This window comes from Bidens hawaiensis, unplaced genomic scaffold, assembly GCF_021521415.1.
Source record: "Bidens hawaiensis isolate Kalapana, Puna unplaced genomic scaffold, B.hawaiensis_p1.1 tig00038515_1, whole genome shotgun sequence".
Lineage (NCBI taxonomy): Eukaryota > Viridiplantae > Streptophyta > Magnoliopsida > Asterales > Asteraceae > Bidens > Bidens hawaiensis.
In genome coordinates, this window is record NW_027505550.1 from 31,526 (window position 1) to 43,710 (window position 12,185).

The following is a 12,185-nucleotide window of genomic DNA, read 5'->3' on the forward strand; positions in this document are numbered from 1 at the left end:
ACCCGCCTCAGCCTTGTTTATCGCATGTCCAGCCACAAACCCGTGGTCCCGTAGCCCAACGAGGGGGGACAAACCTGTCAAATCAACGCACGCGTGCTTACCTCCTTCCCATCCAAAAACAAGAATGTCAGCGGGTCGTAGGGTTGATCTCCCATCTAAAGGGTCGGTCAAGAAGTTCACCGGGGCTTCCTTTTTTGCCGAGATCCCGGCCCGCTTAAGGACGTCGTAAAGCACATCTCGAACTAGATCATGTCGATATTTAAAGCCCGGTAATTCTTTGCAATGGACTGCATGCTCCCCAAAAGAATCCAAACAAGCCTTCCGACATACAGGACACGGGTCATCAACCGGGAAAAGGGGTACCATCAGCTGGTATTTGAGGATAGCCCGATATTCCACTGCCGACATACGTTGCCCTAAACCTTCAATGGGAACAACTGACAGGAAATCCTGAGCATGAGGGGCACGTAAACACTCAAACACAGCTCGCTGCTGCGAGGACAAAGTGAACTTCTCTTCAACTGTCTTGACGATTTCACCATATAAGGCATTCGCCAAAATTTTCTGGGCTTTAGGAGGGGCGATGTCTTTAATATAGAAACCGCCAAGATCAAGATCAGGAAGAGAACTATGCAGGGTATCCAACGCACCCCTATAATCAGAGTCAAACAACCCACCCCCACACTCCCGAAGGATGTGGTCTTGAAGAACCCAAGATTGGGCCCTTGAAGCCACAAAAGCGTAGGAAGAGGCATCCTCAGCCGAGCCAATCCCAAGACCCCCAAAACGGGTTGGGAGGGAAGCTAGCCTCCATTGAAGGTCCCCAAAAAAGGCACCCCCACAAACAAAAATGTCCTCGATCGCTTTCCGAAGACCCGTGTCAAAAACAGAGACGGCTTCTCCGACATAGGAAGGCTGACACGTCCTAAGCCCAAACAGTAGTTTGATCCGAAATGTAACATTTTTATTAAGTTTGATCCGAAATCAGATACAATAATAATTATAAATGACTGAAAGCAAATGCAAAACAGAAGGAAAACAACCCAAAATCATACCATTTGTTTCTTCTATAAATATAAGGTGTCAGCACCTAATCCACTACTCTCCTAAAAACAGCTAGCTGCCTTAAACCGATCAATAATTAACCACTCGTCCACTTATAGTACCCATTTTAATTTCATCTCTCTTTCTACTTACTACAACAAAAAGATGTCTATGCATATGCAATCAGCTTCTTCCATATCTTCTCAGCGATCACCTTGGCATTCACCGGTGCCGTATCTCTTCGGAGGCCTAGCCGCCATGCTTGGTCTCATTGCTTTTGCTCTCTTATTTCTCGCTTGCTCATACTGGAAGCTCTCTGCCCATCTAGACAACCGCCCCGAGGGGGAAAGAGACATTGAATCGAACAACAAATCTGACATTAACAACGTCAAGGTTTTCGAAGAGAAGTATCTTGTTATTATGGCTGGGCAAGTGAACCCGACGTTTTTGGCGACTCCAATGCTCGAGCGTCTTCCTTTGGTAGTAGTAGTAGGAGCAATTCAACAGTCATATCATCGACGTTAGAGATTGACAACCAATAGAATTGATAAGTTGGTAGGTGCATGCTTTGTATCAGACACTCTAACTCTCTTCATGATTTTTAAGTTTGGATTTGGTTCTCCGAATTGTACGTACATAAAATCATGGGAAACTTGTAGCTTAATGGTGTAGCCGTGTGATCCAATTTTTGTTGTTTTTACATTACGACATGTTTAGTTTTTTCTTTTTTTTTTATTTGAGCAATGGAAGAAAAATTACACCCTGAAAACAAAATTTTGGTTTACAGTTAACACAATATAGTTAATTTTTGTTGGCAGTCTTTATATATATGTTGTTTTATAGGCTTATGTAGTTATCTTGTGAAAAGAATGAATGCATGAATTGGAAATTGGGTAAAGGAGGAGGTTGTGACTAGCTAATGAATAGTAGAGTGGTATTCGTTTTAAAATTTCATGTCTCATTGTAAACAAAAGGTTTAGATTTGGAAATTATTTTAGGTGTGTGAATTTGCCCTTTTTAAAAAAATCTATTGCTATTATTTACATATCAATTCATTGTTATACTTTGGTTATTGAAGGTGCCCTGCTTGCGGTGTGCGCATATAATGTATATATGTGTGAACCCTCGGGTGGGCAAAGGTAAAATTGCACTAATTTTGACGTTATTTTACTAATTTTGTGAAAATAACGTTAAAAGTGATGGAAGGTTAATCAGGCATCATGTGGTGGCGTTGATAGCCGAAAGACAAGGGTACATGCACCAATCAGCCGGCGTCCCGATAATTGAGTGCTATGTGCCTTATGTAATATGTCCAAGGCTTGATGCAAAACTACTATCGAGCCGGGGGTCTCACCGGAAGCAGCCTCTCTATCCCAATGGGGTAGAGGTAAGGCTGTCTACATCTTACCCTCCTCAGACCCTACCATAGTTTTGCTATTGGTGGGATATACTGAGTACGATGATGATGATGACTTTGGTTATTGAAGGATGGTTTACATTTTAACTGAAGCTAAGTTCAAGAAAAATATATATAGCTAGGTGTATTAAGATGTGCATGAAGCATGAAGATATTCTATGCAAAGTTATAAATAATTTCAATATGTTTGTGTGGTAATGTAGTATTGGTTAGGACTTATGAGAATCTTGGCAACGCTATTGTCATCGCAATAGGCGTTAGTTAGGGACAGGGTCGTCTCCGAGAATGCGTGGGAGCTCGAAGGCCTTGTGCGAGTAAAAAAATGGACCCTTAAATATAAAAATTATTTTTACAGAGAAACCAAAAGATAACCCCTAATAGCTAAAATACAAATAAACGTTTTAATTCTTGAAATATCCTGAGCTAAATAGGCTTTTATTTAACAATTTTTGATTGGGCTTTAAATTTAGTTATGCTTTCTGTTTAAAAAACTATATATAAAAATCTTAATATAAACAAAATGATTAACGTGAATATGCATATAATATGGGTCACAAAAGAAATCAGTTGGGTTTTATATAAAAAAACAAAGAAATAAACAAAAGTAATACCGGCCACCAAAGGATTGTTAATTATAAAGAAAATAAATGCAAGCAATAGGTTTTGAACTCAAGCCATTTCACGTACAAACCAAGAACATAATCGCCGGCTGAGCCAGATAATATTTTAGTTATCATGTGTTTTTTTCATTATTTATATATATATACATACATGTTTATATATATATATATATAGGATTAGGTTCATTTCAGAAGTGTTTTTTATTGCGAGAAGTGCGAGAAATAAACCCAACCAATCACAATTTTTTCTTTTCTTTTATCATTTATTTAATGATAAGGGTTTTATAGTAAAATATGCATTTTTCCATATATGGTAGGTCATAATGTAGGGAGAAGTTACAAATAATTTGTCTTTATATTTTTTAAAAAATATTCAAATCAACCTAAATTAAATTATTGTTTTTTTATGTTATCAAATTCAATTTTGTTGATTTATCAATATTATTTTTCTATTCTCGTATTTTGAATTTTATACATGTATCCAGATTATAGTTCTTGAATTCAATTGTATCAATAAACTTACACAGTACATAATGAACATACACATGAATAAAATTATATATACACAATTCGAAATACCACCTACATAACATATACGAACCTACACAGTACATAAATGAACCTACACAGAATAAATATTAAACATACATCATTCGAAATACCACCTACACAGTACATCAATGAACATACACAATACATAAATGAACCTGCACACGATAAGAATACATCATTTTAAGAATTATGATTGAATAGATTATAGTATTTGATTAAAATTACATTAGTTTAATTGATAACATGAATTAAAAAATAACAATTAGTGGTAACTTTCAGTTAGTTAGTAATGATAACAAATAAAGGCTATTAATTACTTAAGTTTCTCTTTGAAAGTCTACAAAAAAAATACCAAACTACCCTTCTTTATTAATATATTGGTAGATTAATATATCCATAATTACAAGTTTGCCATAACTTTTCTAATCCATTGATTACACATAATCAATAGTCCAAATTGATTTCTCGCACTTCTCACTGTAATTTGACTTCTCGCATGATCCATCCCCTATATATATATATATATATATATATATATATATATATAATTGATTTATTTTGGGAACCACTTTGAGTTTTAAGAACTCGAAAGAACTTAACGTAACAATTTTTTATAATTTTTTACACGTATGTAATACGTAAGTGTAAGTAACGTAAAAAAAGTTACAGTATTATTTTACACACCAAATCGACTTATTACACATGTGTAACTAACATTTAAACTTATTTAATCATCAATAATCTTTATTCTCTCTCCTGATTTATTTATTAATCAGATTTATTCTCAACCACATATTTCGTACTCATTTAATCAAATGTGTGATATATATTGAGTTCTTAAAGTTCTTACAACTCATTAATGTTCTCAATATCTCTCTCCTATATATATATAGAGAGAGAGCAAGGTTATAATAAGAAATGGTTTTTTCCTAAAAAGTGTAAGAAGTGATACAGGCCATTGGATGGAATATATCAAAGAAGGGTAGGATGGTCACATGTATTTTATTATTTTTGGAATTAATTTAGGAGTTATTATAAATCAATCTCTCTCTCTCTAGTTCTCTGTATATCAATCAATATTACGTTTCACCATAATTCTAATATTACCAACCAAGATATGAAGAAATCAATCAGTCCATGATAACCACCATTCACCCGCCGATAACCTACCACCACGCCGTAATAATACTCAATCGGTCCGATTACCAACCAAGAGGTGGGAAGTCCGAAGGTTGGAAGCAACGACGGTGACATATCCAAGGGCGGAAGCAGCGGTTCTGATTGGCAATCCGTACGGTGGACTGACCGGATAGCCGGCGGCGTCCTTTTAAATTGAGTTAGGGAAGCACGGCGTCTGGTGTCGTTGGAGTGTTATTCCGGTCAATTATTTAGTGTGTTTTTGTAACTCTATTTTGTTGGATTTTATAGTCGGAAAGAATGGAAAAGAAGTCGCGAGAATGTGTTATGAAGAATCAAGGTGTGTTCTAGTGTTAATGTTATTAATTTGTGAAGAGGTAGGTCCCAGCAGAGCCCAGTTGGTCCCGCAAGACTCACCTTGAACAGGGACGTCTGCGCAAAGACCATCTGCTCCCGCAGGACCCACCATGCTCATAGAACCTTACGCGCAGTACGCAAGCTGTACACGCAGGGAAAGCCTCCCAATGGTGAAGTACCCCGCCTGTTCCCGCAGTTGCGGATACAAGCCATCAGGGAAGGCTACCCGCAGACAGCAGGGCTACACGCACAAGACAATAGATACTTCAGTAGTCACATGAAGGAATGAGCAAGGCGGGAACAATCCCGCCTAAATGAGCCAGTCTATGATTATGAAAGATCTTTTGTACTATGCCTACAAAGGTATGGATAGGACAGACGATCTGACCAGAACAACCCATGAGCCAATCACAGGGTGACAGCTCACCGACAACAATGCGAGGAGGAGCACCCTCTAGTACTGTTCGTCACTATTAGCCGCTGCCTACTCACCAACCCTTACTGTGGGACATGCACAGCCTACAGTTGGTGGAATAGTGTTACTATTGGCCGTAACCTTTTCACCAACCAGTATGGCCTGCGTACAATCCACAGTAGGTGGGACGTGCATAATCTACAGTTGGTGGAACAGTGCAGCCGACTTTGTCACTGTTGGCCGTAACCTACCCACCAACCAGTATGGCCTGTGCATAGTCCACTGTTGGTAGAACAGGAATACTATTCAGCCGGCTGTACCTGCTTGGAAACCTACCTTCGGCTATAAATACTCCAACATCTTGGAATGGTAAGATCATCTGCTATCCAGTTATCTAGCAATCTCTTAATATACACTTATATTCAGAGCAACCTAGTCTGATTCTCACGCCGGAGGGTGGTCACAAGGAGGAACCCCCCCTTCTCAGTGACGAGCTTACGGTGTTTGTTTTGCAGGTCTCCTGGAAGAACAGCCTTCTCAGCTAGACCTCATCCGTGGGAAACATTACTTAACCCCCAGATTATCTATAATCTGTACCGGGTCACTTAGTGTTTCTTCAATTTGGCTTCAATTGAAGAATCCTCAATTTCTAGGGTTTTGTGTGTCGAACGAAGGATGGTGAACGGTGTGTCTCAGCAATAAAAAAACGCCAGCAAAAGGTTGTGTGATACAGAAACACACCAACTTCATCATGGTTACAGTTGTGTGTTTTATTATTCGGATACAATTGTGTGTATTACGAAATTAGCATCATTACGGTTGCTGTTTTATGTGTTTATATTTTAAATGTAGTGTGTTATGTTCATGTGTTTTTAACGAAATTGGCTAAACTTATTTGAATAATGTATTACGGTTCAATTGTGCGTGAAAGTTTTCTGTAATTTGCCCTAACTTGCTTACCATTTCAAAATTCAAATATGAAATCTACACATTTGATTTCATCTGCAGCTCTCTCACATCCTAACCATGGCCTCCTCTAATCAATTCCCTAGCGAGCAGACTGTCCTAATCATCATCGTCGTCTATAGATATTCCGATTGATCTTTTCATTTGTTCATGAAGTTTTCAATCTAACCCACCGTTCCCTAATTTTCTTCACCATCACTCGTCTATGTACTCTCTAATCTCTATCTAAGGTATGTTTGGAGCCATTTTTGTTAAAAATCGCCTTTTGTTGTCTCACTTTAAACAAAAATTGAAACCGGAGCAAATGAAAGAATTATTTCGGATCAGGGCATGTCAACATGTTGTATTCCCAGTATTTAGTATAAAAGATGCAGTATTATTTATTCTATTAAACAAGATTAATATATTAGTTTTAAATCATACATGGTTGATAAGGATGTAAACGAGTTGAACCGTGTCCAAGCTTAATAAGGCTTGAGTTCAGCTCATTTAGAGCTCTATTAATTTAGCTCAGCTTAATTCAAGCTTTTAACGAGCCAATTTTGTGTACCTCACGAGCTACTCGGCTTGCGACATTGAAGCATAATTTAGCTCATATCATTTAGCATAGTTTTACTATTTTTTTCATTCTTTCATATGACACTAAAGCTCACACTGTGTTACAAACTATCTTGTAAATTGTTAATAAAAGGTTCAATTCGGCTTGTTTGGCTAAATGGGTTTATTATACCCATTTGGCAAAAAAAGTTTGTTGTGGCACATTTGGCTAAAATGTTTGAATCGTGCTGGTTGGTTAAAAAGTTTTATTTGGCCCGTTTGACTAGAACCTAGGAGACTGATTAGAAATTGGTTCTTGAATCTGGCCCGTGTGGTTTAAAAAACTTTTCACTTTAATGAAAAGTTGTTTAGGGTTCTGAACTTAAAACTGGGCTGTTTAAATGATTGATCCTGATTTTCGGTTCATTATCGTTAATTTTCAATGTGTTCTATTGGACCTTAGTTTCTTAAACTTTTCTATTTTGCTGAAAAGTTGTTTTGGGTTCTAAACTTAAAACTGGACTGTTTAAATCGATTGGTCTTGATTCTCGATTCGCTATCGTTAATTTTTGGTTAGTTCTGTTGAACATTAGTTTCTTAAACTTTTCTATTTTGCTGAAAAGTTTTTTGGGTTATGAACTTTAAACTGGATCGTTTAGATCGATTATCATTAATTTCCAGTGAGTTAAGTTGAACATCATCTTCTATATATACTTATGATAGGGACGATATAATATAAGGCGGTTTTAAGACCTTTACAGTTTAAAGACGCAGTTAAGAACGACTAATATGTAATCCAATGGTGCAGGTTACTTGCAGTTTTCGAGTTGGCATTTGTCATTTTGTCCTCATCTAACACATCGCTTGTGTATGAACTTTGAGAGTCCAAGGGTATAAATTTGTACCTGCCATAATAGTATAGTCTCATAATCATTTGTACCTACCATGGCGGGCCGGAAAGTTTGTTAACGAGCTGAGGTGGTTCAACTCGGTTTGTAAACGAGCTAAGCTGAGCACAGGACCAACCAGGCTCAGCTCATTTACAGCCCTAATGAATAATGAATCCAATATAAAAGGTTGGTCGACTTTCAACCAGATTGATTGCTCGACTCATTTCAATAAAAAAGTAAAACCAAAATCCAAATTAACCATTTTTCATAAAAATGAGTTAACATTGCCACCTCAAAAAATAAATCATGATGACAACAGAACCTTTGAAGCATTTGCACTAAACCAAAACTAGAAAAAAACTCACTTAAACTTGGCTCGTTTGCAAGCAAGCCTGAGCCAAGTTTGGCTCGGCTTGTGTGATTATAATCATGTTTATATGAGCTGTGTGTCAAAATAGACAGTTGACGTTTTGAATATAGTGAAATGTGGGGTTAAAAAAATATGTATCTGATCTTAAATGCACTTAAATTCATCTTTGACTAACAAATTCAAAGACGCCATTTTGAGATTTTTTCAAGATCAAATTTCAAATTTAGTTATAGTTTTACCCAAACTGGCTATGTGCATCAAAGTATCAATTTTGGGGTTAAATTTCATTATCTTTTTTGCAGATCTAGGGGTAAAATGCTAATTTCACTTGGAAACCAATGGAGAGCAAAAGCCTATGGTGTTACTCTTAATTTATATTTTTTTACTCTTAAAAAGATGTTTTTAGTGGACATGGTGTGTGTTTACAAAGTTTTTTTAATATATATAGTTGTTTCTTATATCTTTTCGTTGCACAATTTCAACGTTTTAGATTGTAAAAGTTTCTATATTATGTAATTTTCAGCTTGTTAATTAAATAATATATACAAATAAAATATGCCCACCAGTCTTAAAATCGAGGACGATCTATGTGTTATTGGTTTGAGTTGCAAAGTTGTTAAATTGTTATTGCGGCATCGTGCGGGTGTCCGACTAGTATATATATATATAGGGATGGTTAAAGAGAGAAATGATATTACTGCAAGAAATGCGAGAAATAAATCTGGACCACTAGTTTTGTTTTAAGTTATAAATGCTTAAAGCTAAATAAAGAAAGTATCAATCATTCTTTTTCTTCAATTAATATGCATAATACTTATTTACTTAATTAATATAACTAATTAAATTATTATAACTGGAAAATATTAATAACTCGTTTATTTTTATAACTTATTTTTTATGTCTTAAATTTTTATTCTACACAAGTATAATTTATTCATACATTAAAATTTCTTTTAATCTAAAACTAATTTCTTCCAGCTCAATATATTAATATCCATCAACACATACTTACATTATAGTGAATAAAACCAAAAAACTATTTTACATGTGTTTTCATTAGATATCAACAAAAAACATACAGCCTACACAAAAACGCATGATCTACACTTATTCTAAGAATAAGACAACATATAACCTACACACGAAAAACATATAACCTACACACAAAATTCATCATCAATAAAATACATACGCACAGGAAAACATATAACCTACACACGAAAATGTTATTTACACAAATACAATTTATACATACATTAATTTCTTTTTATTCAAAACCAATTTCATCAAACTCAACATATCAATATCCATCAACACGTAGTTACATTGTGATGAATATTATAAAAAACTATCTTACACATGTTTGCATTAAATGTCAATAAAAAATATACAGCCTAGACAAAAACATATAACTTACACTTGTTCTAAGAATAAAAAAACATATAACCTACATAAGAAAAACGTATAACCTACGCATGTGTAGGATATGTGTATCTTTGTGTAGTTTATATAATTGTCGATGTCGAATTACGTATGTAAGTTGTATGCTTTTTGTATGTTGTACGTTTTTTTGCTCAAAACAAGTGTAGGTTATATAACTCTGTGTAGGTAATATATTTATTGTTTACATTTAATTGACACATTCTTACGATATTTTTTTATTATTATTTATGAAAATAATTTTTATAGGCATACCAATTAAATATATATATATATATATATATATATATATATATATATTATGTTTTGATATCTAGTGTTAAAAAACGCGTTGATATATGCTAATAAATTAAGTGAAAATTATTTTTTTAATATAAAGAAATAGTTTTATATGAATAAATTGTATTTATGTTGAATAAAATTAAGATTGTTTAAATAAAAAATAAAACTAATATAGTGTTTTTATCTTTTTAATTATTATAGTTAAATTAGTTAGATATATTAATTAGAGAGATATTTATTATGGTAATATTAGTTGCATTAATTGGAGAGAGACAGAATGCATTTATTGTTACATTTACATCTTTTTTATTTATTTTTAAATATTTAAAACTTAAAACAAAACTAGTGGCTTATATTCATTTCTCGCACTAATATCATTTCTCTCTTGAATTTAAACATATATATATATATATATATATATCAAATTTAAATTTTGTATGGCCCCCTAAAATTTTTGGGCCCTGTGCGGTGGCCTAGCCCGCACAGCCCATGGGTCCGCCCTGGTTAGGGGTGTTAATTGTTAAAACTAGAAGCACATGGAGACCGATCACACACACAAGTTTGATAAGCTTGATCGACTCTTTCGATTTTTCATTAACTTAAATAAGAATGGAGATTACAAATACTTAAAAAGACCAAAATCGCCATGGTCCGATTTTTCATTAACTTGATCGACACTTTCGAATATTTTTCATTGAATTAAATAAGAATGGAGATTACAAGTACTTCGATTTTTCGAGGAACTAAACCTAATTTGAAACAAAATCAAAAACAAAAAAAAGATAAACATAGTTAAAGATAAATATAAACTAAATACTTGATTACCATGTAAACGGATTTATCTCTTTAGCCCCTTGTATATTGATCTCCTCCAAACCATCCCTTGGAGATCGAATCGTACCACCCTTTTTGCTCAACTCTAACGGGTATTTCTAATGTTACACTCCCTTTTAATACCGAGTCGGTTCATTTCAATGATTGAATACATCTAATCAAGCTTTGCCTTTGCAATTCCCTTTGTCAACATGTCTACCAGTTGCTCGTATATATTCACATATTCCAACTTTATCTTGCTTTTAAATACCTTCTCCCAGATAAAATGATTGTGCCCTATAAAATGTTTTGTTCGTGCATGGAGTATTAGATTTTCGCCAATTGTATACCCGACTTATTATCACGCCTTAGTCTCACCCCATACCCATACCCATAGTCAACATCTTTGTTCAAATCTTTCAACATACGAACTAACCAAACTAACTCTTGTGCCATGACAAGCGAGGCTCGATATTTTACTTCCATAGTAGACAAGGAGACTGTTAGTCAATTTTTAATAGTATTCAAATTCTGTTTTTCGATTATCTTATATCAAATATCGACCAATTTATAATTAATAAATAGAATCCATAATTCAAAAAGAAAAATTTGACAATTCTATTTTGAAAACCTTGAAATTTTTAATTCATTTATGACTGTTTAGTTAAAGTAAGAATTGGTTTTAGTTAGAGTATAAATTGCTTACGGTCCAACCATCTACTTTTTAGTTAAAGTAAGTATTCCTTTTGTGGGGTGTGGTTCCTTTTAAGGTTCATCGATTAGCAAAACCTACCCGGATGTGACCTGCAACTACTCGGGTCTCCTGCGTAACCGCATCACAATAACTAATATGTTCATTTTTTTCTCCCTTTTAAACTCAACAACCATTCACACGGTTGCTGCAACATACCTCAACACATGTTTAGCTATATATAAATGGTGTCTTACCCCCCAACATGACAAACTTAAACAACATGCTGGTCGAATACTTTCGTTGATGTAGTACTGCACCTTGTTTACCATAATCAAGTTCAAAACCGAGAAAATATTGAAGTTCTCCCAAATCTTGCATTCTAAACCTCGTGTTCAGATTTTACTTAGGTTGGGATATTTCGTCTAGCAAGTCTCCCGTAATGATAAAATCATCTACGTATACGAGTACAACCACCACGTTCGTTCCTTTAACCATAATGAATTAACTCGCACCGGTTGTCTCCTACGAATTCATTATTCTTAAGAAACTTAGAAATCTTCTTTTACCAATCCTGCAGAGATTGCTTTAGCCCATATAAAGCATTCTTTAACTTATGCACGTACTTGGGTCGTGACGGTTCTTCAAAACCCG

The 12,185-nt window shown here is 34.7% G+C and overlaps 1 protein-coding gene across 1 annotated transcript; it reads left to right on the forward strand.

Annotated features, from left to right (window-relative positions):
- The first annotated feature begins 1,209 nt into the window (after window positions 1-1,209).
- On the forward strand, window positions 1,210-1,569 carry LOC143613897 (protein GLUTAMINE DUMPER 5-like). Its single transcript, XM_077087491.1, has one exon. It carries the CDS (start codon window positions 1,210-1,212, stop codon window positions 1,567-1,569), a length of 360 nt encoding a protein of 119 aa, XP_076943606.1.
- Window positions 1,570-12,185: the final 10,616 nt, after the last annotated feature.